The sequence below is a fragment of the Epithele typhae genome (genome assembly GCF_022376455.1).
Source record: "Epithele typhae strain CBS 203.58 chromosome Unknown BXZ73scaffold_4, whole genome shotgun sequence".
NCBI classification, from domain to species: Eukaryota; Fungi; Basidiomycota; class Agaricomycetes; order Polyporales; family Epitheliaceae; genus Epithele; species Epithele typhae.
In genome coordinates this window covers 303,448-327,680 of record NW_025954195.1, presented here as the reverse complement: position 1 = coordinate 327,680, position 24,233 = coordinate 303,448, and the positions used below count along the sequence as shown (strand labels likewise).

Genomic DNA, 24,233 nt, shown 5'->3' with positions numbered 1-24,233 from the left:
GTCGCAGCCGCGCACAAGGCCGTCGCGCGGGCGAAAGGCGGGTGCGCGGGGGAGCTGGAGAGGGAAGAAGGGCGCGAGTCAATGTCGAGTTCGAGACGGCCAGAAAAGGCAGGAGCTGCTGGATCGGGTGATTGGGAGGGAGATCGGGGCCTCTTCCCTCCGCTCGCTTTCCCGCTCGTCTCGCTCGTCTTTCCTCCGCTCGTCTTCCCTCCCCACTCGCCTTCTCGCCCACCCGTCGACGCTCAGGATCCCCGCGCGCGCAAGCCAGCCACAAACCCCGAGCCCGAGGCGCCTCACTCGTTGCGATGGGCGGAGAGGCGTCCCGCCTGAGAGAACAAAGGACGGCCGCGAAGAAGCCCTCGCCCGTGGGCGCTGCCCGTCGCTCGGACGCTTGCCGTAACCGCGCCAGACCTGCGCGCGCCACTGTAAAGCCCGCGCCATAAAACATACCCCGTGTCGCTGCAGGCCCCGGTTCCTCTCCTCGCCCCCTCCCCCACCGTCCCGGTCTCCTCCTTCTCCTTCTCCTCCTCCTTCCGCCTGTCCCGATATGCCTGACTGGAGCGACCCCAAGGAGCTCCAGCACGAGAGTGGTCCGTCGTCTCCCTTCTCGCTTCCGACCGCGTCCTTGCCTGACACTCCCCGCGTAGTGGCCTACACGAATGTCATCTTCGCATGCTTTGGATTGTACATTTGGGAAGTCTTCCAGACCTTCGACTTCGAGCTCTCCTTGCTTCGTGGCCGCCGCAAGTTCCGCTTGGAATGGGTCAGTCCTTTTCATCTACTTCCCTCCTCAGCTCCAGAGCGCTAATCTTTCGACAGAGTACGTGCTCTTTCATCTAAATCCCGTTCGACAGTCCTCAGGTCTTCCCTCCAGTCTTCATGTTCGTTTGCCGGTACAGTCTTGTCCCCTCCGTCGCTGCGTTGTGCGTCCCACCATTTCCCCCACCCGATCATATGGTTAACTCGCTACCGTAGGATGGCCTCCTTCACGGTGAAATCCCCGGTCGGTATCATCCACCAAAGTGATCGGAAGCCCTTCTGACGAACGACAATTAGATCAACTGCCAAGGCCTTTACACCTTCATCTCGGTATGGAGACTCCTTCGGTTCTTTCTCCGTTGACTAACGCATGTATTCAGGTAACGGGGAACCTCTCCATCATCTGCGCATCCGCCACCCTCGCCTTTAGAGTGTATGCCTTCTAATCACCCTCGTCTATGACCTCGTGCTCACCAGCCTCAACAGCATCGCGCTCTGGCGGCGGCAGCTCGTCGTTTCCCTCTTGGTTGGCGCTCTCTGCCTCGGCGATTGGGCCCTGCTCGTCCGCGGAATGTTCGTTATGTCCGCGACGTACGATCCCACCGCGCTCGCGTGCTCGGCGACGACGAACCACCTCAGGTGGCTGGGGGCGACGTTCTGGACGAGTGAGTGCTCTCATTGATCTCAGCGCCGTAGAAGTATGTGTGTGCTAAAGGGTTTGGTGCGCAGCGCTGGCCTACAACTTCGTGCTTCTCGTCTTTTACGTCGTCGGCCTCATGCGCCGGGATCATGGTGCGACCCTGTGGGAGCTGCTCGTTGAGGATGGCGTGATCTGCTACCTTGTGGCGTTCTCGGCAAACGCCCCTGCTGCGGTGAGTGTCTTCATATGGACTGCACGTTTACAAGTGTCTTATCCTGTGGCAATTAGGTGATGACCGTGTTGAACCTGACTCGTGAGTAGTCTTTCGACGAATATGTTTTCGAATCGATTGACTGACCTGGCCATTGCAGCAATCATGGACCTGTGAGTTGGGGTTCTCGTCGACCATAGCTAAAAAGCTATATACTTACTGACCTCGCGAATCGTCGCTCCTTCTTAGCATCTGCATTGTGAGTCCCGCATGCGACCCCTTCGTACTCGAGTAGGTCGCTGACATATATACACACGCAGGTTCCTGCCGCTGTCTTGACGTACGCATTTCAATTCATCTTTATCTCGCCGTACATCAGAATTAATGCCTCTTCCACTTTTCACAGTGCGATGGCCGCCTGCCGAACAGTGACTACTCTCCGACCCGTCGATGACAACGACGACCCGTACGTACACAGCGCGACGCAGCTCTCGCCCGCGACGACCCGCCCGCCTTTGCGCTTCTCCTCCCGCTACCCCCCGCGCCCGGAGGTGCACGTCACGACGGACCACATTGTCATGCAGGACTTCGAGTGCGTACCGCCGTCTCCCTACCTCTCGAAGTTGGTCCTCTGACTCCAGACGTCCTCTCTTGCAGGCCGAGCCCCTCAACCGCCAAGTCCGACCTGAAGGCGCCATCCCTGACGCACGACGAGTCGGCCGAACAAAAGGCCTTCCACGCCGTATGAGCCGCCCCCGCCCCCCTACGCCTCTCTCCCCCTCTCAGCACACGACTGGAGACTCTGCTTACCTCTCCGACCTCTCCTTACATTACTCACGTACACTACTTCTCACCCAAGTTGTTCCGGTCGCTCCCGCCCCCCACCCCATGTAGCCTGCGGCTCTTGGACACGCCCGCGGTCCACGCCCGACCCGCCCTTTGCTCGCTCGCTCGCCCGCCCGCCCATCACGCTGAAGCACCGCACGAATCGTCACGAACCAAGCGAGTGGGCCTCCCCCCTCCCAACGTGCGCGCGTGTACGAAGCAGTCGAAGCTTAGCCGGTGGCCGTCCTCTCTCTCTCTCCCCCTCTGTGTATTGTACATAACTACCGCCCTGCTGGCGCGCTCTCCTGCGCTTTTCCTCCGTCGTCTGCGGCATGGAATGTGACTAGACAACTGCGTTTGCGGTTTGTGTGTATTGGCCGTTGGTTTTGATGTGCTGGTGCCATAAGCCCGAGCGACGTTGTTGTGATTGAGGGTCTCTACTGATCTCGTGGATCCGGAGAGATCGAAGCTCTATTACGGCTCGATTCGATGGGTTGCAAGTCATACTATCGATTCTCAGGATGATGTAGACATCACCGAATACACCTGGAAATCTGAACCCCTTGGTCTGCATGATTCTGTACACGGTCTGTCCGAACGACGCTCAGTGATCAACAAGCCCTACGGATGCTGTCGCTCGATTGAGAACAAGTACTCATGACGTTTGTCTGTTCGTATCCCAGGTGGGGACCGAGAGCCATATCACATACAGCATACAGTCGGTGTAATAGCTACTGCGCGGCGAAGGAAGAACGCATACAAGGTCGAAGGGAGACGGTACATGACGGCCTGAGTAGCAGCAGGGTGTAAAAGCCAGAGGGATGACGCATGGACGGTCTCTCGAACGAGAGTTTTGACAACGCCGGCGCACGCGAACGCGACGACGCACGGAGCGTCCGGGGCTCATCGCCTCCGTTGCGACCGTCCAGCCTTCCGCCGCGCGGCGACGCCGCCCTGGCGGTTCATGCCCCGCGCGGCCGGCCGTGGGGTCAGTCCCTTGGACGCGCGCCACTGCTCCCGCCGCGAATTGCGTGGGCCGTGTGTGGAGACCTTCGAGGAGGATCCAGAGGAAGGCCCGGCGCCTGAGTCGAGGGCCATGGCGTCTGTGCGCGGGGAAACATAAATTTGGATACGATGAGACCATGTGGTATGGATACAGGGGATATCGGTACAGACCTGCGCCGTCGCCGGAGGGATCCTGGGCATCTGGTGGTAGTGGAGAGGAGAGAGAACAGAGGCATCAACGATCGTCGCCGCCGTCGGAGCAGAGAGACGAGGAGGAGGGGAAGAGGTGGTCGAGCCCGCCGGTGGGCGAGCACTGGGAGACGGATCGAGGACGCCGCAGCACAGTGCCCCCGAGGGAACCCGAGCGTGAGGGCCCGCTATGTGGTGCGTACTCGGAAGACGGAGGCAGCGCATCCCAGAGCTCCCCAAGACCGTCCGCAGTCATGTCCGCAGGGTCCATGAGCCCGAGCAAGAAGAGCGAAGCCCGCGGATTCGGGAGCCCGCGCGGCTCCCTCTGTCTCTCCACGGCCTGAGCAAGAGCGGGGCGGCGGCACCAACCTGCGTTGCCCTCTCCGTCCACGGTCTCCTCCTTGTCGGCCGCCATCGCGTCTGCGTCCGGGTCTTCTTTGCCGCTCAGTGAGACGAGCGCACGGAGCTTCGAGTTGAGGCGGTGGAGGCGGGCTGCCTCAACGGCGGCGTATACACTGTCTTCACGCTTCTTTGCGCGGAAATGGCGCTTGACTTTGGAGCGGGTAGATTTGGCCATCGGGGTGGTGTTGGTATTGTTGTGGGAAGATGGCGATGGGTGGATTGTTAGGCTCGAGGGCGAGGTGAAAACGACGGTGGAAGTTGCGAGTGAGGGCCTTGGCCTTCGCTGTGGTGGTGGTGGTGGTGGTGGTGGTGGTGGTGCAGAAGCAAGAGGGGCGAATAGAGAAAGAGGGCGTGGTACGAAAAGTTGTGCGACCCGGCTCCGAGGCGTCCGAAAGAGGAAAGGCACGTGCACAGAGCGGGAAACCCGCTTGAAGCAGTCGGAGTCGGAGTCATTGAATCAATCCTTCCATGCCGTCCGCAAGCAGCGCTGCATCGTATTCTGTACATTATTGCCATGCACCTACATCCTATTTGTTTCCTGTTAGCCGAGCTCACAATGTCTGAGTGCGCTCAATGCCGAACATTCCCCCCTTCTTCGTCTTCTTCTCACCGCTCTGCTGTTGTACATACCATCCCCACCCCGTGTCGACGCCTTCCCGGGACGCCCTGCCCTTCCGCAACGTCGTCGGTTGTTCCCCCCATCCTCATGGGGCGTGTCGCGGCCGGGTCCGCTTTCGTCGTCTAGCAAGCCCACGGCGACCCGTAATAGAAATCCTGACCCTTCATCATCCGCGTTTTCAACAGATTTCTGTGTCCTCCACTTTCACATCAACATGGCTCTGGCTCCTTCCAAAGCCAACAGCAACTTTCAAGGCGAAGAAAGTAGAGGTGGTATATACCGTCCTCTATACTCACAACTGGTTTTGCGCGCAGGCATTCCACAAACGATGCGACCGCTTCCCACACGACTCAGAGATGGTTTCCGTTGGTTTGCCTCCAGACCCCAGTGTCTGGAAGCGAGAATGGGACGAAGACGAAGACGAACCGGGTTCGGTGCACCCGTCCCACTCAGAACGTCGACAGCCTCAGCCGTGCGTGATGCACCTCGTCGCCGAGGAGTATCCTTTGCTCGCCACGGAGGCCACCGCCACCGCGTGCGCTGCAAAAAGCTTGACCGCGACCTCGCTCGCGCCCGTCGAGATGCACGACCGCCTGTTCGACGTCGTGTGAACGTCCCGCGCGCGCGGACACCACGAGTTCTCGCTCGCGTCGCCCATGTGGGCCACGCTCAAGGGCAACGAGGACATGTACGAGCACGACGCACCCGAGCCCAGTGTCGCCAAGAAAGACCTGCGACGGTGCACCGCTCCGGGGCTCTCACCCGCCCGGGGTGGTGTGGTTTGGGAAACGGTCGTGGCAGATGGAAAGGCTCGACAAGCTGGTGGAGAGGGCGGACCTGTGCATCGTCGTAAGCACCTCGTAAACCGTACGTTGAAATGAGGCGAGGCGAGGCGGGATGACGGCTGACAGCGAGATTCGCCAGGTGTACCCGGCCGCCGGATATGTCGCGGAAGTTCAGGATCACGGTGGATATGTCGCGGTGCTCAGCCTTCACAAGAGCGAGGGGGCGACGAGGCAGACTTTTGGGACCAGCCGAAGAGAAGCTACCCGAAGCCCTCGGGTTGAAGCAATACGTTGGGGCTCCATCGCAGCAAGCAGGAGAAGAGTAGCAGCAGCCGTAGCCCATAGCATTAGAACAAAATGTACTCTAGAATGTATCCTACAGCCGTCGTGTCAGCACGCGTCCTCCACCACAATGCAAAACCATAGACTCACCCAACGCCCTACGCGCCCGGCGCCGCCTTCTCCTCCTCGACCTCCTTCTTCATACCCTCGTACTCGTCCACCAGGGCCTCGAACGTCGGCCGCCCGCGCGAGTGCGTGCCATACAGCGCGCGCAGGACCGCCTCCTCGCGCGGCGACCGCCGCTCGCTCCACGCCGTCGCTGCCGCCGACTTGTTGCCCTTGTCCTCGTACGGAGGCGCGAACTTGGGCTGCCGCTGCATGCGCGTGAGGTCGTGTGCGAGCGTGATGAGCGGCCGCTCCGGCGAGCGCGTCAGGTCCGGGTTGTCCCTCCGGGAATGGATGAAGGCGGCGTCGATCCGGGAGGAGAGGTTTTCGCGCGTGATCCACGTCCGGGAATCGTGATAGAGGTCGACGAGGACGCGCATCTTGTCGTCCGGGAGAGTAAAGTCGACCTTGGGGACGAGCTGGGGCATTAGCTCTGCAGGTTCGGGAGCAGGGTCCGAGGAGGGAGACGATGAGGGGGCAGCATCAGACGTAGAGGCAGAAAGAGGTGGGATCTGTGTGGAGGAGAGGCGAGCCCGTGGTGCTCCTCGCCGGAGAGAGGACCGCAGAGTGCTGGCAGCAATGCTCGACATGGTGAACGAGAGCAAGGAAATGCGCGATCACGTGGCAACCTTCTCGTGCTGTCAAGGACTTGGGGCGCTAACTCGCTCACTTTCCAGTTCATATGACGCTCAAGAGCGACAGCGAACCAGAAATTCTATGCCACTTCATCCATGTCACCTGCGATAATATCCCAGGGGTAAGCAGTATGGGAACATTTACCAGGCGAATAGCAGTCGGACAAAAGCATCACACCTGGACTGGCAGACTACAAATCGAACGCGTATATTATGTGTACAACGGATGGACAATTGCATGAGAATGGTAGAGCTACATTGTACGTTCACGGTTGTCAGAATGCAACAGCTTCACGACATCAAAATTACCGATTTCCCTTCACTTCTGCATACGGGTCCGCTCAGTCGCCTGCGACTGCACGACGCGTTCCATTGCATCTAACCACATCTCAACGTCTGCTGCCGCTCCATGAGTGTTTGCCGCCGCATTCCTCGACTTTGATGCACCGTTGACATGCGTGCGGGGCGTCACAAAAGGAACGGCACCGATGTACCTGGCATGTGCAAGGACAGGAAGTCGCCGCAGAGAACGACCGGACATCTCTTGCTCCTGGACTACAGTCAGCCTATGCCCATCCAGTCTCGAACTGAGCACGCACCCTGCAAGCCTGTGCGAGTCTCATCAGTCGGATAGATGCCAGCCTTGACCTCTCGCGGGTGTCATGCGCCTCGATCTGCGAAGGGGTGCCCATGGCCGGATTTCCGGGTGACTGCAGGCTGAGATTAGAGAACTCGGCCGTCCGTTCGTTTATTTCTGCTTGTGGGTAATCCGGGATATCCTATATGCTCGCTCTCAGCATTGGTGAGACGATTACCGACATACCCGAAAGAACGTACCACGTCTCCGACAATTCTTCTCTTGATCAGCTCGACAAGACACGAGCGTAGAATCTCATAGATCGCCTGACGTGGTGGCAAATCGACGTATTGAACAATATCAGCACGGTCAACAAAAGCGGAGTCTGCAAGTGAGGAGGTGAGCATTGAGAAGTGCAGCAGCGGATGGCATTGGCCGCTTACCAATTGCGGAGGCGAGGTTGCTTGTAGACATGACCAAGCAGTTTTTCTTATGCTTCAGTTTGTCCAGTTGAGTCAGAAGCGCATTCACTACCTAGTTCCAGGTCAATTCCAGCCAAGCGTTGGAACCAGAGGTTACTTTACCCGCAACGCATCCGATGGTTCTGTTCCAGCCATTGCACCCGCCCGTGCCGCCGTCAGGGATTCCACCTCATCTGAATCGAACCCATGAGACGGGTAATGCGAGTTTTCAGCTGCAAGAGGATGGTGCTCACCAATGAGAACAATGACGAATGTCTCGTCATCTTCTACCATCTCCATGATGCTACTGAAAAGCTTTTGAACGAGCTTTCCCGACTCCGAGAACCACTTCGAGAACAACGAGTGCGAGTTGATTTCGAGCAATCGCGAATGAGAGTATCTAGATGATACTATCGATCAGATATTCGCGGTCCACCGTTGGGGGAGATATGCCATCACCTGTGAGAAAGCCGGATAGAGAGCTTCTGTGCCAGAGCGCGGCAGAGTGAAGTCTTGCCCGTACCGGGTGGCCCATGGAGCAGTACCACGCGATTCCACGACACAACGTTGACTGAAATGAACAGATCAGTCAAGAAATGAGCCCGCCAGGAGTCCATATTTACAATCTACATTCGCATCGCTGAAAACTAGCGTTGCATGGATGTAATCAAGTAATTTGGACTTGATGTTGTCGGAGTATATGAGACTGTCCCACAGGCCTTCCCAAAGCATGCTTGGGAGTTCGCATGACGACGCGGCCATTATTTGTTCGTCTTCTCCTCTACCGCTGCCACTAGTGAGCTCTTCGAAAGCGTCGGCTTCCGTGGGCTGATAAACGTGAATTTGAAGAGACGTTTGGTCGATGGGCAAGAAGGATGCCGGACACGCGCTTTCAGACGCATGTATCCGCTCAATCGACGAGGCTAGCAGAGGTACATCTTCCCATCCACCGATGACGGAAGGGAGATAAATGTCGGAGAGGGCGGTGGTCAGATACGAGTTTACGGCGTTCCGGATCGTGTCAAATCGCGAAGTGGCGTTGGCTCGTACGCGCACTTCGACTGGTGAGCGTGTCAGTACTCTGCTGTGCGTGATCCTTAGTGGACTCACTATGCACAGGCCAGATAGTCGATGCACCGCTGTGCGCTAGGGCGATTGTGGGTCCATGTTCATGGAATGTCGTTGATCGCACGACTACACACCATCAGAATTAGTTTCGCCCCAATATCGCCCCGGTATCGAATCAGCCTAGGCACGAGTCGAGTCCGCCCACCTGTCTTCGCGGTTTTTGGTAAAGAGCTTCACACGCTGTGCGAGGCCCTGTGATGTGGTGATGGAGGGAGGTGGAGAAGCAGAAAGCGGCGGTGGGGACTGGATGGTTGTGGCACGATGGCGCGTCTCGTCCACGTGACCGTTTTGCTGACATCACATAATACTTGCCACCCAACGGTCTGTGGACTCCTGTCTCTCATCACCACACGCACTAGGACTATGGCCGACATAGACGGCAACATGGGGAACAACCCAATGGATACTGCCACCTTTGCGCCACCTTCGCAAGCCATCAAACCCAGCATCACGATTGAATTTTGTGACAGGGTGAATGTCCACCCCTTCTGAGTGTGTCCACTTTCCTGACAATTTGTTTCTCAGTGTCGGTGGTGCGTGAAATATAGCAGGAAACCGCTACGTTATTGAAGCAGACAACCATCAGGCTACATCGAGCGACGTGGGTGTCCACCGAACTTTTCTTGACCTTTCCCGCCCCTGCGATCAAGGCGATCAACCTCATGCCACTGCGAAGTGACGAGACCGCTGGGCGATTTCGCGTCTGGTTATATCTGGATGACAAAGCCCCGATACTCGTATGGGACCGCAAAGTCGAAAACGGCTTCCCCGAATTGAAGGTTCTTGTGAGTACTGTGACGACCGCCCCGCGCTGTCGTGCCCTGGTTGAACGCCGTCTTCTGATCTCTGTGCGGCTTTCTGTTCACAGAAGCAGCGTATACGGGATCACGTACTACCCGGCCAATCTCTCGGGCATTCAGACAAATGACTGAGCGGCCCTTGCTCATCTGTTATCTTCAAGGCCGCATGTTTGCATTGTATCAGTTACCGGCTTCATGTAGCGCGTATGTCTGTTTCTGTATCGCTGCACCCCTCATAACCCATCGGTGTGAACGCATCTGCGATCCACACGCAGCTGATTCTCCCAGGTTCCCTCGCTACCCTCCATGGACCAGAATCACCGCCTGATCATTGATTAACTTGTAGGCATAAATGACGCTAGCGGCTCCAGCTCGCTTTGACGAAGCACTATAACGTGACCAACAGATGTGTGCCTTTGAATGCTCGGAAATTGCAATCTCCTACTCCTCCGAACAGGTTACCATTATGGGGTTCATGGCGTTTCCTTTTCCGTGCGGTACGTAACGCTGCGAGCTGTCCTGCTGAGCAAATTCTCCAGATGAACTCCGACGGCGGTCGCCGCAACCTGCCGCCCTCATCGTCGCTCGCAGTCTGGACCCCATCAAGACAGTGCTGGCAGTCACACCCGCCGAGTGTCTGGACCCATTCATTCCCTCCTCGCAGTCACGCTCATATGCTACCGTCGGGGGGTCTCCTGAGTCATCGCGCGATTGGATCCAGTCCGTGCCCCGCAGTATCCCCAAAGGTGTCTTCTCCCCCCACCACCGTCACGTCAATGCGCAGAAGATCCCTCCCAGCCGCACCCCGCCTATCTGTCATTTCCTCCTCCCCGGCGACCCGTCCTTCCGTGCGCTGTGTCTTCTCTCAGCGGCCTTCGCTCTCTTCCGAGGGAATCCCATCCCGGTATGGCGGCGCGATCTTGCGTCATAAGCCCTCCACAGAAGTAGCAGCAGGCCTCAGGCTTCCCGTCTCCCAAGCCTTGGCCTGCTGGCCCGAAGCTCCCAAGTGTGTAAGCATCCGGCGAGGAAGCAAGCCATGTGCGTCGAGGGGATATGCCCGGGGTTCGCCCTTCGTATCTCCGCAGTGCCCGTGGTCTCGCCAAACTTACCGCTCTGCTGTTTCTTTCTCCTCTTGCCGCTGGCGGCTGCGCTATGTTTGCATCCCGCGGAGATTCTGCCGGCCCCTTCTGTTCCAGGAGCCCCCATGCGTTCAAACCTTCGTGCGCGCCAAAATCGAAGGTGCAGATATCACATCTGTCAATGTCGCTCAATCCTGGGGATGGCATTACAAATGCAGCTTACAGCGGCGCCTGTAACCACGGTTGTCCCAGATCGACCGTGACTCGGACTGCACAACGTCCGGTGAGTGACATTTGAGTTCTATGATAGCAAACTGATATCGAGCACAGCCTCGGCTGTTTCCGTTCAGGAGCTGCCCTGCACTCGCACTCCTATGATCTCCGCTCCTCGCCACGCAAGCTGTTCCTGTCTCTTCTCCTTGATGACTACATTGGGTCACCTCGAACTTCCATGGGTCTTAGCACGCACGTCCACACCGCAGTAGGAGTCCACTATGGAAGGACATACGGCACACGCAGTATAGCTCAGTTGACATGGCATCCCCGCACCGCTCACCTGCGCCGGCGGATTTGACGGGCATTCAAAGCCACCATGCTGGATATTCGACGCGCCAGAGTCACGTTGGCCTGGAAGCTCGTCGGTCCCTCCGGCACTGGTACTCGCGCACCCCGGGCCCTGTCGTCCCGCTCCCGTTCCCAGGGTCCAACGACGCTCTGTCGCGGCCCTGCGCAAGCCAAGCAGCCAACCACGTCCGCGCCCGAACGAATGCTTTCCGCGCACCGTCGTGCTCCGTCCGGTCTCGTGAGCTCCCACCGCACCGGCATCCGAGCACCCGAGCACCCCGACGCCTCCGAGACTCGAGTCGCGGCGCCGCAAGCACTCGCGCGCGATCGCGAGGCACTCGAACGACTGCACTGGGTCTCGCCAAAGGATCACCAGACCGGCGCCGCCTCGCGGCCCAACCCGCGATATCATCCCCTCCTCGTGAATACCCGCAGCTGCGTGGCTGCACCAAAGGTCTGCTCTCTCCGTTCCGAATGTGGTGGCACACAAGATCATCCGTAGGCTGCCACAAGATGCGGCCGCGAGGCTGTGTAGTAAGGTTCAGGATTTAGATGCGCCGCAGAGCGCTTCTGTTCGTCGGCGCGACCTCTATACCTTCTCTCGATCGAGATCGGAAACGTACAGGAGCGAAAGTGCGGAACACGGGAAGTTCTACAGGTCGTCAAAATGTGGCACGCGCGCAATACGCTTCGAAACCAGAGCAAGCACTCCAACATCTGGTGCCCACGCCGACGGTGAGGAATGACAAGAGCCCGATATATTTACTACGACCGCGCTAACTACATTCTGGATGCCCCGTGACGGGCTCCCGCGGCAACGTACAGTAGTGTTCGTAGGTACTGTTATGGAATAGTGGAGCGACTGGCGGTTCTAGCTAGCGTGAGCCGGAACATCCTCGGTCATCGCACGCGCGGCGCGGACGGCCTCGACGTGTGCATGCACGCACCGCCAGCCGCCTTGCGCTGTATTCTATGTATCTTAACACCGCGACCTGACAGGGCGCGGGTAGCAAGCGAAGCCCTCCCGCGCGCGCGACACGCTCCCCAGGAGCGGGGAGGGACAACGCGCGCAGCGAGAGGTCCGGTCCGACGGCGCGCTGCAGATATACCACACCTGCGCTCCCAAAAAGACAACGTCCGTATGTGCCGAAGGGTTGGGGGATCCGAGGCCTCCTACACGCAGTATATGTAACAGTTTTGGTACAGCGTCCGCAAGCGGAGGGAAAGTGAAACGGGGACGGGGAGGGAAAAGAGGCAGCATATGTACAGTATATTTATACTTAACTTCTCCACTTCACTTTCGAGGACGCAAAGGAACGCGCGCGTGAGCGACAGCACGAGCAAAAGATGGTGTGCACGAAAGATCGGAACAGCGGGGGAGGGGGAGGGGAAAGAGGATCGGATGCTGAAGGGGTGAATGTCGAAGTCGAGAGCGGTAGGGACTACGAGTCCAATGGCTGGCGAGATGCTGCAGCCGAAGCCGACGCGCCCTGCATGAACACACTGACCGGAGTCGTTGCCCGCGGAGCCTCCGCCATGCACTCTTCCAAATCATGACTCCTGCCCTCCTCGCCGAGAGGAACGCGACGCGCTCCTCTGCGTACGCAGCCTCCATCGCATCCTCATCCTGGAGCTCCTCGTCGACGGCCTTGCGAGTGATGTACGAGAGGTAGACGAAGATGGCGAGGCAGAGGAAGATGCCGGCGATGGTCGAGTAGTGCGACAGCGCGCTGCCCTCGTCGTCTTCGCCCGTAGATTCCTTGACGTGGTACTCGGCGAACGAGTGGATCGAGGAGCCGATGGACGTGTGGATGATCAACTTCGGGAGCGACAGGGCGGTGCAGAATGTGTAGGTGCGGAGGGTGAGAGACGGCGACGCAGCGAGGAGGCAGTTCATGACGTTGTAGGGATAGGGAGCCAGGCGGATCAGGAAGAGAAGCTTCGGGTTGTTCTCGATCGCGCGGACGACGCGCTTGACCCACTGCGTGCATGATAACCAGCGCGAGATGCTTGCGCGGAAGAAGGTGCGGGAGAGGCCGAACACTACGAGCGCACCGGCGAGAGAGGCCCCGTAGGAGATGACCGCGCCGGTCCAGGGGCCGAAGGTGTACCCAGAGAGGATAATGAGCGTGGAGTATAGTGGAACGGGTGCTGCGGAGAGAAGCCGCGCGATTAGACAGCGCGAATTGGTGGAAGCCGCAGCAGGACTCTTACGAAAGGTGGTGATAAAAATGAGCGTGAATATCACTGCGTATCCGGTGTAGGTATCGGATTTCAGCCACCTCGAAAGCGCATCTAGACCTGTCAAGATGGAACAGCGTGAGCTGTGCGCACGGGCTGTAACGAAGGCGATGCACGGCGGAGGACACATACTTTGGAAGACCTCGACCTTCCAAAAGCTGACGGCGACGAGGAAGCCAAGTGTAGTGAGGATGTAGAGTATTATGGGGATCCATGGTCTGATTAGGTTGGCTATCCGGAGGCCGCGGGGACGAGTGTATGGTGAGGGGGTGGCGAAGGGAGATGCGGTGGACGCAGACGAAGTGGTTGGCCAGCTAGACGCGATCGGGCAAGGTGCGGGTGAAAAGGGCGGATGAAGGTGCGAAGTGCGTGGCTGGTGGTTGCGCGAGGACCGGATCCATGGCGGTATTGAGGACACAGGGGAGGACGCGACGGGGGAACGGAAAGAAGGGCCAGCGATCGGGGACATGTCCTGGGGCGGACCCGCGGGCCTGTGGGACGACAGCTCGAGCTGGGACAGGGAATGCTTCTTCTCATCGTAGACGACTTCCTGGATGTGGGCAAATCGATGCGACTGTGAGGCCATGTGAGCGACTGGAGGGGAGGGAGAGGACGAGAGGGAAGAGGTGTGGACGAGATGGAGAGACGGGAGGGCTGTCCTGGCCGTGTGGAGAGGTTGTGCAAGTCCATTGCAAGATGGAGGCCAGTCCAAAGGGATCCGTGGGGAGAGAGAAGGGCGAGGGGAGGATGGAAAACGGCGGCGACGATGCTGCCAGGGACAGAGATGATGCCGCGAGGGCTGGGGAGCGGGAGCGCGACGGGCCTAGAGAAGAGGTATATATTCCTGATTGCTTCCCACGCCTCGCGATCCCCCCGCCGGGATCGGCGCTTCCGGGCCTTGCCTGCTACGCGACGCCCCCTCATCGACAGTATCGCTCGCAGCGGCCCCAATCTGTCCCTGCGCTCGCAGACAGAAGACTTGCCCCGCCGCAGCAACGACGCGAGAATGCACGTACCGCGGTGGCAGTGCCGCGAGACGCATGGATGCAAAGTCGTCCATGCGCCAAATATGAGTCCTCCAGCCTCGCTCTGCACTCTGCAAACGTCGCGGCCGGTGGTCTGATATAACTCGTCGCCAGAGGGCCTGCCGAGTCCCGACCACTGTTCCTGGCGGAGCATCGCCCGGCCCCCGCTCGCGCCCGCAACGAGGGTATCGGGGCCGCTGGCGTACCACGTGCGCCCGCCAACCCCCCGCGTGAGCCCGCAGTGACGCGCCCCGCGACCTTGGCTGCTTCTCCTCTTCCTGCCTCCCCCGCGAATAACCCATTCGTCCTCTTCTGCTCGTACGCCGACGCTGCAGCCCTCTCCCCGGTCCGCGCGAGCCTCTCCCTCCTCGAACGTGCGCCCGTCATGGCCCTCGCCCTCCTCCGCCGCGCCTCCACGCCCCGATCGCCCCTGGCGCACCTCAGGCGACCCCGCGGTGCCCTGCCCGCGTGTCCACTTTCCACCGGGACGCAAACCAGCCCCGGTGCCGGCGCGAGGCCGCCGCCTCCTCCTTCACCACACGCCCGCTTTTACTCCGAGTACGCGGCGGGCATGGTCCCCGTCGCCCTGCTCGGTTCCGTCGTCTACATCGTGCGCACCGCCCTCCTCGTCCTCCTCCCACGTCCGCGAAGCTCACCCGGTCTTTTGCTTTGCGACTCTATCTGCGCACGTGCGGCTGCGTTATCTTTCGCTGCCCCGGCTTCGTCTTCCCCGCCGCTCCGTGCGGCCGCATTCGACCCAACCTTGCACGCAAACCTCCCACGCACGACGGACACACTTGGCGTGCGCAGGGCCTACGAACGTGGCAGCAGCACCTCGCCCACGAGCGGTTCCTCGTCGAGGCGGAGGCGCACGTCCGGGAGCTCGAGGCGGAAGTGGTGGCCCTCCGGCATGAGCGGGACGTGGTGGAGGCACGGGCGGCGTCGGGAGGCCGGGGTGTGATGGAGGGCGACAGGCAGGCGGGCAGGCGGTGGTGGCATTGGTAGCGTGTGCTGGTGTGCTCTACTCAACATCTGGACCTGCCACACGTCTGTCGGGCGGTGGTCCATCGTGACGCTGGTTCGCAGGTACGGTGCTCGTTTCGCTTCAGCGTCCCGCTCACGGAATGAAAAAAGCTATGCATAATACTACGAATACTGCGAATTAAGGAACCCATCCAGGAGGAGCCAGATACGGCGAGAGGATACACATAGATCTACGACGGTGGTATATTATAAGGCAGCTTATAGGTACGTGGGTCTATGACGAGACCGCCTTGCTCAGCGCGCTCTTGTGCTTGTCGTAATACTTCATCGAGCTACGCCACCGTCAGACTACTCGACCGGAAGGGGGTATGCCAAGCAAATACTCACCTGAGGATTGCAGACGCCAGCCCTGCAGCGGTCTGGACCTGGCCCTTCGCGCGTTTGAGGCGGAACACATCATAGGCTAGCGAAGCCAAAGCGAAATGAGAACGTAATGCACGAGCTGGGGAGGAGATAATCAAATTTATACGCACAGACGAAGATCAGGTCCATGACGAGCTTCCACTTCGAGATCTGGATCCAATAGTCCTGCTTCTGAAGTCGCGCGAGCTCCTTGTGGTCCAGCTTGTCCGCCGCCGGGTTCGACTTCGCCGTCGTCCCCGCCATCGACTCGTCGTACAACCGGCCTTCGACTGCACACACACCCGACGAACGCTCAGCATCATCCGCACGCCCCCACGCTAGAGAAGGAGAACGCACCTTGATGCTGGAGCTCGAGGATCACGCTCCGCTCGACGCTGTTCTCGACCAGGTTGACGAGCGTGCCGGCGAACCAGCACCAGTTCGCGAGCTTGCCCGCGCGCTCGCCCGCGCGGGGGCCGAGCAGGCCGAGCCGCGAGAGCGTCGCCGCGTCGTCCGCGAGGCCGTTCAGGAGCTCGAGCAGCACCGGGGGCGGCGCGTGCAGGATGGTGTGCAGGAGCGGCTTGCGCTGCCCCTTGCGCGCGCCGCGCGCCGCGTACGGGTCCGACGCGTGCTGTTCGAGGATCGCGGTGAGCGGGGGCAGCCAGTTGAAGAGGATCAGGCATTTTCTGTGCGCCGAGCCGGGCCGGGCGAGGAGGGGGAAGGAGACGGTCAGGATCGTGCTGCACTGCGGGGCGAGACAGGGTGCGCGGAGAGGAGCGAGGAGGCTCACCGGGTGAGGGAGAATCCTGCGATGGCGGAGGTGAGGCGTTTCGTGAGTTCGGTCTCCCAGCCGGGACGAGAGCGGCCCTTGAAGGCGGCACTCGAGGCGAGGGCGACGTGGAAGAGAAGATACATTTTCATCGAATACTGTATCAGTTTCTGTGGACTCGGATATCAGCGGCGGTGCGCAGAACGGGACATTGGGGCGACGTACGAAGGCCTTGTCCCGGCCGTAGGCGGTCTTGAGGACCTCCCGCCATACCTCCTCCTTGCGCACCCGGCTCTTCGCAGCAGCAGCCTTCGCCTCGTCCTCCTCGTCCTCGGTGTGGTAGCCGTCCGCCTCCGGCTCGCGCTCCCCGAGTTGGGTCGCGTCTTCTTTGGAAGACTCGTAATCGGACGCGTACACGTGCGAGGCGGAAGACATGATAGACGTGCGGGGTGTACGCGGCGGATGTGATGAGAGGGGGTTCATTTGGAATGACGAGGTGTCGGAGGGCGGGTCATAGGAAGACGCGAGGTCGGAGTGTACAGAGACGAAGGAGGACGAGGCAGCATGTGCGGCGTACGGGAACGTGATCGAAGACATGGCGGGTGGCGTCCGACCGGGCGGCGGAGCGTGCTCGGTTCGCTTGCGCTTGTATGGGCAGGAAGAGAGGGTGCAGCGCGAGGGCAGCTGGGGCTCGAAGGCGAGTGCAGCGGTGAGACCGTCGGTGGAGAGCGAACGATGGGATGCCACAACTCGCACGCACGACTGCAGCCGCCCACCAGGACGCCAGCGCCTGCGTTGGCCGCCAGGCGCCAGACGCCGCGAAACGCCGCCACGTGCGCGGAGAGAGGAAGGCGGGCCAAACATACGTCAACCGCCGGATCGGGCAGGCAGGCTGTTGCATCCCGCGGTGGCGGACGACGACGACTGCCTCTCGTCTGTCCCAAGTCCGACTGACTGCTCCGCTCTGCCCATGGCAACCTCCATCTCTTCTGGCCTGCGCTCGCCCTCGACACCGAGATCGTCCGCCCCGAGCCCCCGCCCGAGCGCGGCCTCGCCTTCGCCTGCGTTCGGGCTGTCGCAGTCGCGGCCGGTAGTCACGTTCGACGCGGAGCTGCTCAAGGCATACATGAAGGAGCTGCTGCCGACGACGCTCCGGACGGCGACCTGGCCGGAGCCACGAGAGCGCGACAAAGTCAAGGCGTGGATGAAGGAGATCGGGGAGCGCGTCAAGAAGCGGATGCTGGGTGCGTGCCGTCATCCGTCGGCCCACTTCACGGGCGCACGACATGGGCGACGCTGACGATTGCGCGACGGCCTCCGTGGGTTGTGCCCGACAGAAATCCAGCCACGAGACTTGTGAGTCGGCTCTACTGACGCCGCACGGAGACGGATGGCTGACTTTGACCGGGGTTGGTGCAGCAAGTACATCGTGCTCACGCAGATCAACGAGAACGCGGGACAGGGCGGCAGGTGAGTTCCCGGAAGCAGGTTGGGGTGGACGACGTGGATTTGACGAGGGGGGCGCTCGCACGTTCCGCACCAGAGCGGACTTGGTGTGCCACTGGGAAGACTCGGATGCGGTCGCGCAGGAGGTGTTCGCCAACGTACGTCCGCCCGCCTTCCGTTTACGCCGTCGCCCCGACCACCGCGCCGCCGCCGACGGGGCGCGAGGCGCAAGGTGGGGCCGGCCGAGAGGACGTCGCTTACCGCGGGTCCGAAACAGGACTCCATCATATGCATCTGCGTCGCATTCGCGGTCCGGACAATATAGCTGCCCGCTCTGGCCGTGCTCGCGTGGGCGTGGGCTGGCCTGCCGCGCTGCTCTCCTCCGTCCGCCGCCGCCGCGGCCACGCGAACTGTATTTCGACGATACCCCCGGAGAGAGATGTGAATCGGACCTTGCTAGAAAACGCCGTAACCCGCCTGCTGCTCTCCGCCGGCACACTCGCCTCCCCATCCAGCCCGCCTCGACGACACCGCGCGCGCCGTCGCCGTCCCAGCGGGGTAGCACGACGGGCGTCGCGAGAGGGTTCCGCCGATCTGCGCCGCCGGGTCCGGTGAGGCCCGGGACGTGGACGAGACTTGTGAGTGCATTACCGATGGAAACCGCACGCCGCTCACCGCGTCCGCCCCTTCCGCCTCAGTTGATGCACAGACGGCGCTGGGACGCAGTCAGCTGGCGCCTGTACACCACATAATGCGAGGGCTCGTTATCTGCACGCTCGCGCCCTGTCCGCGTACGAGTCCACGGCTGTCACCGCCCCCGCGCTCGCGGAGCCCAATCGCATCGCCAGGCCCGCGTCTGCGCTCCTCCCCGTCGCCGCTAAGAGCCTCGAGGCTAGCCAGACCCCGAGCGAACGAGAGGGCGTATCGCTCGCTCGCGTGCAGTCCGGGACGGAAGTTCGCGGTCCCCGCCGCCGTTACGGAACTCTGTTTCTCATTCACGAATTCTGCATCGGGCAGAGCGCTTCCCCGATGTTCCGCGCACGCTTCGCACTTCGCACCTGGCTCGGTATTCTGACTGCCTTCGTGTCGACACTCCGACGCGACTCTCGGGGTCGATGTCGATCTAGGCGCTCGTGAATATCGCCTCGGCGCCTGATGCGGCGAAAGGAGGTCAATCTCCGAACCACGCCCGCGAGCGGTCTTGGATTCGAAGACCCAATTACGAGGCTTTCATCTGCGCTCGCTCAGGCGCGCGGACGCTCGGGCGTGACATGGGCAACATCGATATCGCGGTCGAGGTCCCCGCTCGCCCAATGCACGCATGTACGTACTGATTGAGTCCTCCCACTGGGCCCGTGCGTGTCGAGTTGGGCCGCCGGAACAGGCGCGGGGGGGGGGCGCTCTCAGAGCTACGCCCATTGCATCATGGGTGATGCCCGAGCTGTTCGTCGCAGGCGCGCGGTTCGTGGCTCTTCGCGGGTGTGCGCCGCGAAGGGCAGGTCCGCGCCGCTTGAGCGGGCCCGATACTGTAGCAAATGCGAATGATGTGGACCGTGTCGCGCGTCCGCGCTTGGCTCGGGCACTAAAGGTCAGTGCTAGCTCGATGCAGGGAAGACACTCGCGTGGCATGTACACGGGGCCGCAGCAGGGTATTGTGTGGGGCGGAATGTGGGGCGGAATGTTTGACCTATCGAGAAGTCACGGAGCGACGACCGACCTTGGGAACGAGACTAGCGGACGTACGTGCTGCGCTTTCTTCTCCGGCGCGCCTCTGCATTCGCGCACAACCGTCGGCAGCAGCGCCGGGTCGGCGAACGCGACGTTAATCGACGATGCCGCGCTCGGAATTGTGGGGGGGGAAGGGCGGGAGAAGCTGCAGGCGTCGGTCCCCGCTGCGCCGTATGTGGGACGATCATTGGGGCTGCGCACGTACGGTGCTAGGCCTGCGCTCCGGCGACCTCGTCGTCTTACGTGGATACGCGCTGTGCAGCCGCCTGCAGCGTCCGAGGCTCGTCGTCGCACACGGCGGCGGCGACGCGGCGACGTGCGCCGCGCCGAGCGCTAGCGTGCGGCGAGTTTGTTGGAGTCTGTTGGATGGATCGGTCGAGGTGCGCCGTGTCTGTGCGCTGCGCATGCGCGATCGCGCGGCAGGACGGTCCCAGTGGCGTTTGAGGCCGGGGTCGAACAAACTCAGAATCCAGATCGCTAGTGGTGAGCACGGCCTGAGGGTGACAAAGGCTGGTTTTTGAACAGACGCAGAAACCTGTTTGACGTCGCTGATATCGTCAGCTGCGGCTGCGTGGCGAGACTGGGCTGAAGCCGAGAGCCTCTCGCAAAGCCCTCCGTCGGTATGTTGTCAACCTACATAGCTGTACTTTGTAGTCCTCGGCGCTTCTGCGGGAGGATACGATAGGCTGAGCTTCGGAAGGTGGTGTTGCACACAAGACCAAAAATGAACACATTCGCAACCCCGTCCTACTACTCCCGTCACCTCGTTCTAGGCATCTCAGCAGAGGAGCGTAACGGGGCCCGCTCCGACCGCAGCCGCCACTCGCACCATGCGACCATGACGTCCCCGGCGCGCGGGGCAGCGGGCGTGGGACGCGACGGGCGTTGAGTAGCGTTTGGAAGGCCCGGCGGAATTTCTGCGTGCCGTCACCGCGCGAACGGCCGCGCCACCGCGCTCGTCGGCTGGCGGGGGGGGCGTGACGCGGTGGCTCGGGCGTAAACAAGCCTAAACGGGGGGCAGCAGACTGCGCGCGGGCGATCGACGTGGCCGGATGCGAGGATGGCGCGCTCGTCCGCAAAGGAGCCGCCGCCGCCGTCGAACAAGGGCCCGGGCCCTGCGTCTGCGGTCCGTCCGTGCGCCTGCCCGGCGGGTGATCAGCATTTGCAACGCGCGCGATACGGCTGGACGAACGAATGAGCGTGCGCGTACGTACGTCCCAGGAGCCCGCCCCGTGCGCGCCCTATCGCCGCCCTGCGCGCGCGCGAGCGAGCGAGCGAGTCAGCAGTCAGCGGTGTCGGAGGGGGGGGGCGGGGGCGGAGCGAGGGTAGGCTAAACCGACGCTGCACCCAGGCGACGTCCCATTCCGGATTGGGGTCGCATTCGGATTGGAGACTTCAGGTCAGAAAGAGCCTTTGACCCCGCCCACGCACCGCGCGGGGTCGCGCGATGGCCGCACCTCCCACCGCCGACGTACGTGCGTCCCGCCCGGGCCCGCGCGCCCTGGTGGTAATGAGTGACGTCGGCGGCGGGCCTGGGTCGGCTTTGCGCTGTTGCCGGCGTGCTGCGCGGTCACGGACGAGTCAGCGAGGGACAAGTGCTGAATACTGAGTGGTGAGCTCTGCTGAGTAGTGAGTAGTAAGTGCTTAGCACGACACGGCCGGCCAAACCAATTACTGACCGGCTCGAGCCAATGGGCGGGAAGGTTTGATGAGTGGCGGCGCTGGATGGCGGGGCGTACTTACGCGTCGAGGGCGTGCTCGCCACGGGGGCTCGTGGGATCATGCGCCATGCAGGCCCATGCTCGCTGCTCGCTCGTTCGGGCAGAGAGTTTGCAGGCGGGTGGCCTGGAAGAGGGTCTGGAGCGCTCCGCCGGCGTTGGAGGTGTGCAGGCCAAAGGCCGGGTGATTATCGCCTGCAGGGGGCGATCGATGGACACCGGAGGATGCGCGAGGGTGTGGAGGGGGTATCAGATGCTCGAGCATGCTCTGGCGAGTCCGTTCGAGCACTCTGTCGGTCACCAGCGGGGACGATGCTGGCACAGGCACGCGGTGGCATGGGAGACGTGCCAGCATCGGCCGGGCCGGGGTGGGCGCGGAGGGATGGCGTGCGTGGGCAGCGACGGGCGAGCGGCCAGTGCAGGCGGTGGCGCGCTCGAGATGGCGTCGACGATGGGCACGGGCGCTCGGAGGGCGGGCTGCAGCAGAGGCTCGCCTCCGCCGACGAGCGCCCGCGGGAGGGCGTGACAGGGGCCCCCGAACACCTCCGGAGTCTTGCGCGGATCTCGATCCGTCCCGCGCGAGAGGGCGAGCGTGACACGGCCAGCGAGCGCGCGTTCGATCTGGTGGGGACAGGCGCCGGTGCTTCTGTCACTGCATTGCGTGGGGGAGAATTGGGGGATGCCGGCAGTTCTCGAGCAGCTTTGTGGCGTTCGGAACCAGCTGGCGACTCGCGTCTTCCTCCCAGGGCAGCCAATATGCTTCGCTGCTCTCAACATCCGCCCGACGCCCCCGACGCCTGCCACCTCACGCTTTGCACACCGACGTAGGAACGCCGGGCACACAACACACCTGCGCTGCAGAGCCAGACGGCGGCCACCACCGTCGCGTCCCACACGGTCCATCGAGCGATCCATCATCATCATGCAGCGCGACAAAAGGCCGGTGGCAGCAGGCAAACTTTCCTACCGGGCCCTCGCGACGTCCCGCTCGCCCGGCTCCCCGCCGCCTTCTTCGTCCGGTGCCCAAAATCTCAAAATCCCCCCCCTGGGCTGCCCTTTGTGACCCGTCCTAGTCTTGTCCGCGCGAGGAGAGAGGAGGACGGTGCGCGCGCCTTGCGCTCCCCATCGCCCACTTGCATCTGCACCCCGATCCGGGGCTGGGGCCCTGGCTGTGCGCGGGGAACTGGGCGTGACGGTGCGGTCGTTGGCTGAGCGTTGAGCGCTCGCTGATCGCTCGCGCGTAGCCCTCTCCACCCGCGAGCCAGTGCAGCAGCGCCAGGACGGAGCAGCGTCGGAACGGGATCACGGCCGCAGACGGGCGAGCGAACGAACGAACTCTGCTGCTCAGCGCTCGCCCCACCCCGTGCCCCGTGCTCTCTCTTCCTCTCTCGACACGGCAGTACGATCGCCAATGCGGTGCGAGGACGTGGGGCACCAGGCGCCCGATCCCCGGACGGACGGACGGGCACATGAAGGAAGATGGCAGTGGGGACGTTGGCACGGGCCCGCCAGTGACGAATGAGGCCGTACTAGAATCCCGCGGCACAGCTTCAGTCTGCGCAGAAAACCCGCCGCTCCCCGAGCACACGCCCCATGGGCAGCGGTCTTCCGGCGACGGCAGCGAAATACAAAAGGTTTGCGGCAGTAAAGAGGGACGCCCGCCCGGCTGTGACTGGCACAGGCCAAGGGGCCCTGAGGGAAGTGAGGGCGCAAAGGGGGCAATAACGCAAGGTTAGGCGCCCCCTCGCGACGCACCGCCAAACGCTCGACGAACAACGAAGGTCGGAAGACGGACATAGCCATCGGAGATCCCGCGTGCACAGCAACGGCAGCGACAGCAACCACGGACCCTCGCGCGCGACAAAAGACGGCCGGCGACTGGGGGGGGCGATGGTTTCATTTGTTCGTTTGTATGCGTATCACCAGGAGAGGGCGCGAAAGGCCCCGCGCGCCGCGTCCAATAACATCGCGTCCGCATCTGGCTCCGCCGCTCTCACCCCGGAAAGACGGGAATACGAATGGCCTGCACTGTGCAGCCGTCGACCGGGGTCTGTGGGCGCACGGCGAGCCAGAGGCTGTTCGCCTGCGCGGACGCGGACCTGCCACGTCGCCTCCCCGACGCCGTCGAGGCCGCAGCTCGTCCACACCCACATCCGCGCTGCCGAGCGAAGCGTCGAGCATCAAGCGTCCGAACCCTCTCCGCCACAAGTAGATTGCTCGGTGAGTTCGGACTCGCGCGGTCGGGGTGGCAACTGCGCGAACGCGTTCGTGGCCGTGTCCGTGTCCGTATGCCCCTCGCGCACGCCCGTCCGTCCGTCCGTCCAGTCCGGTGGCGGGGCCGCAGGTACAGGGCCGCGCGCGACGACCCCGCCTCTTCCCCGCCGCTGGCGTGAAAGCCCGGCCTGTCCATCTCCACCCCGCACAGAACCCTATGTCACGGCCCATTCGTGTGTCGCCCAGCACGTCCTCGCCCGATCAATCATTGGGCCTCCGCGGACCGCTCGCAGGCAGCCCTGTGCAGGGCCCCTGCACTTGATCTGTCAGACGAAAGGACCCGTCTGTGTCTTCAACTCGGCACTCGCAGCAAGCCCGGGAGAGGTGCCCACAGCGAGCCCGGAGTGGAGCGCAGGAGATGATCAGAAGACGAGGACCGGGCAGAGGCCGAGAAGGGCAGGAGATCGTCGGCGGCGCGGAGAATTCGCGCAGGTCGTCAGAATCCGCGCAAGACGAGAAGCGCGCAGAGGCGAGAGGGGCGAGAGCGCCAGGTGGACGTGGGAACGGGACGCGAGGCGTT

General features: G+C 62.0%; 10 protein-coding genes across 10 annotated transcripts; 5 read left to right on the top strand and 5 right to left on the bottom strand.

The window, feature by feature from the left end:
• Positions 1–547: 547 nt before the first annotated feature.
• BXZ73DRAFT_97147 (uncharacterized protein) lies at positions 548–2,358 on the top strand (the record flags this gene model as incomplete). Its single annotated transcript, XM_048027271.1, has 14 exons — positions 548–590; positions 648–763; positions 862–923; positions 976–1,003; positions 1,057–1,089; positions 1,140–1,192; positions 1,246–1,424; positions 1,489–1,631; positions 1,688–1,712; positions 1,771–1,783; positions 1,860–1,869; positions 1,931–1,950; positions 2,017–2,202; positions 2,268–2,358. 14 exons carry the CDS (start codon positions 548–550, stop codon positions 2,356–2,358), a joined length of 1,002 nt encoding a protein of 333 aa, XP_047881913.1.
• A 1,317-nt stretch (positions 2,359–3,675) lies between these two features.
• BXZ73DRAFT_97146 (uncharacterized protein) lies at positions 3,676–4,206 on the bottom strand (the record flags this gene model as incomplete). Its single annotated transcript, XM_048027270.1, has 1 exon — positions 3,676–4,206. The coding sequence occupies one exon, from the start codon at positions 4,204–4,206 to the stop codon at positions 3,676–3,678; it is 531 nt and encodes a 176-aa protein (XP_047881912.1).
• Positions 4,207–4,737: 531 nt separating this feature from the next.
• On the top strand, positions 4,738–5,261 carry BXZ73DRAFT_97145 (uncharacterized protein; the record flags this gene model as incomplete). The annotated part of the gene is made up of 3 exons (XM_048027269.1): positions 4,738–4,770; positions 4,836–4,913; positions 4,965–5,261. 3 exons carry the CDS (start codon positions 4,738–4,740, stop codon positions 5,259–5,261), a joined length of 408 nt encoding a protein of 135 aa, XP_047881911.1.
• Positions 5,262–5,875: 614 nt separating this feature from the next.
• Positions 5,876–6,472, bottom strand: BXZ73DRAFT_74129 (uncharacterized protein; the record flags this gene model as incomplete). Its single annotated transcript, XM_048021987.1, has 1 exon — positions 5,876–6,472. One exon carries the CDS (start codon positions 6,470–6,472, stop codon positions 5,876–5,878), a length of 597 nt encoding a protein of 198 aa, XP_047881910.1.
• A 364-nt stretch (positions 6,473–6,836) lies between these two features.
• Positions 6,837–9,132, bottom strand: BXZ73DRAFT_87504 (P-loop containing nucleoside triphosphate hydrolase protein; the record flags this gene model as incomplete). Its single annotated transcript, XM_048024593.1, has 10 exons — positions 6,837–7,067; positions 7,117–7,296; positions 7,355–7,479; positions 7,538–7,628; positions 7,679–7,749; positions 7,810–7,955; positions 8,015–8,126; positions 8,179–8,664; positions 8,829–8,832; positions 9,040–9,132. The coding sequence occupies 10 exons, from the start codon at positions 9,130–9,132 to the stop codon at positions 6,837–6,839; spliced, it is 1,539 nt and encodes a 512-aa protein (XP_047881909.1).
• A 141-nt stretch (positions 9,133–9,273) lies between these two features.
• Positions 9,274–9,611, top strand: BXZ73DRAFT_40591 (uncharacterized protein; the record flags this gene model as incomplete). The annotated part of the gene is made up of 2 exons (XM_048018606.1): positions 9,274–9,468; positions 9,552–9,611. Coding segments are annotated over 2 exons (255 nt in total), but the record flags the coding sequence as incomplete, so codon positions are not given.
• A 2,957-nt stretch (positions 9,612–12,568) lies between these two features.
• On the bottom strand, positions 12,569–14,057 carry BXZ73DRAFT_87503 (uncharacterized protein; the record flags this gene model as incomplete). The annotated part of the gene is made up of 6 exons (XM_048024592.1): positions 12,569–12,686; positions 12,710–13,277; positions 13,341–13,427; positions 13,500–13,598; positions 13,620–13,961; positions 14,015–14,057. 6 exons carry the CDS (start codon positions 14,055–14,057, stop codon positions 12,569–12,571), a joined length of 1,257 nt encoding a protein of 418 aa, XP_047881907.1.
• A 720-nt stretch (positions 14,058–14,777) lies between these two features.
• BXZ73DRAFT_74126 (uncharacterized protein) lies at positions 14,778–15,397 on the top strand (the record flags this gene model as incomplete). Its single annotated transcript, XM_048021986.1, has 2 exons — positions 14,778–15,002; positions 15,203–15,397. The coding sequence occupies 2 exons, from the start codon at positions 14,778–14,780 to the stop codon at positions 15,395–15,397; spliced, it is 420 nt and encodes a 139-aa protein (XP_047881906.1).
• Positions 15,398–15,650: 253 nt separating this feature from the next.
• Positions 15,651–17,144, bottom strand: BXZ73DRAFT_87502 (uncharacterized protein; the record flags this gene model as incomplete). The annotated part of the gene is made up of 6 exons (XM_048024591.1): positions 15,651–15,708; positions 15,764–15,839; positions 15,910–16,068; positions 16,136–16,464; positions 16,569–16,717; positions 16,773–17,144. The coding sequence occupies 6 exons, from the start codon at positions 17,142–17,144 to the stop codon at positions 15,651–15,653; spliced, it is 1,143 nt and encodes a 380-aa protein (XP_047881905.1).
• Positions 17,145–17,282: 138 nt separating this feature from the next.
• On the top strand, positions 17,283–18,318 carry BXZ73DRAFT_87501 (uncharacterized protein; the record flags this gene model as incomplete). The annotated part of the gene is made up of 6 exons (XM_048024590.1): positions 17,283–17,299; positions 17,580–17,791; positions 17,885–17,903; positions 17,967–18,017; positions 18,091–18,151; positions 18,271–18,318. The coding sequence occupies 6 exons, from the start codon at positions 17,283–17,285 to the stop codon at positions 18,316–18,318; spliced, it is 408 nt and encodes a 135-aa protein (XP_047881904.1).
• Between the last annotated feature and the right edge of the window lie 5,915 nt (positions 18,319–24,233).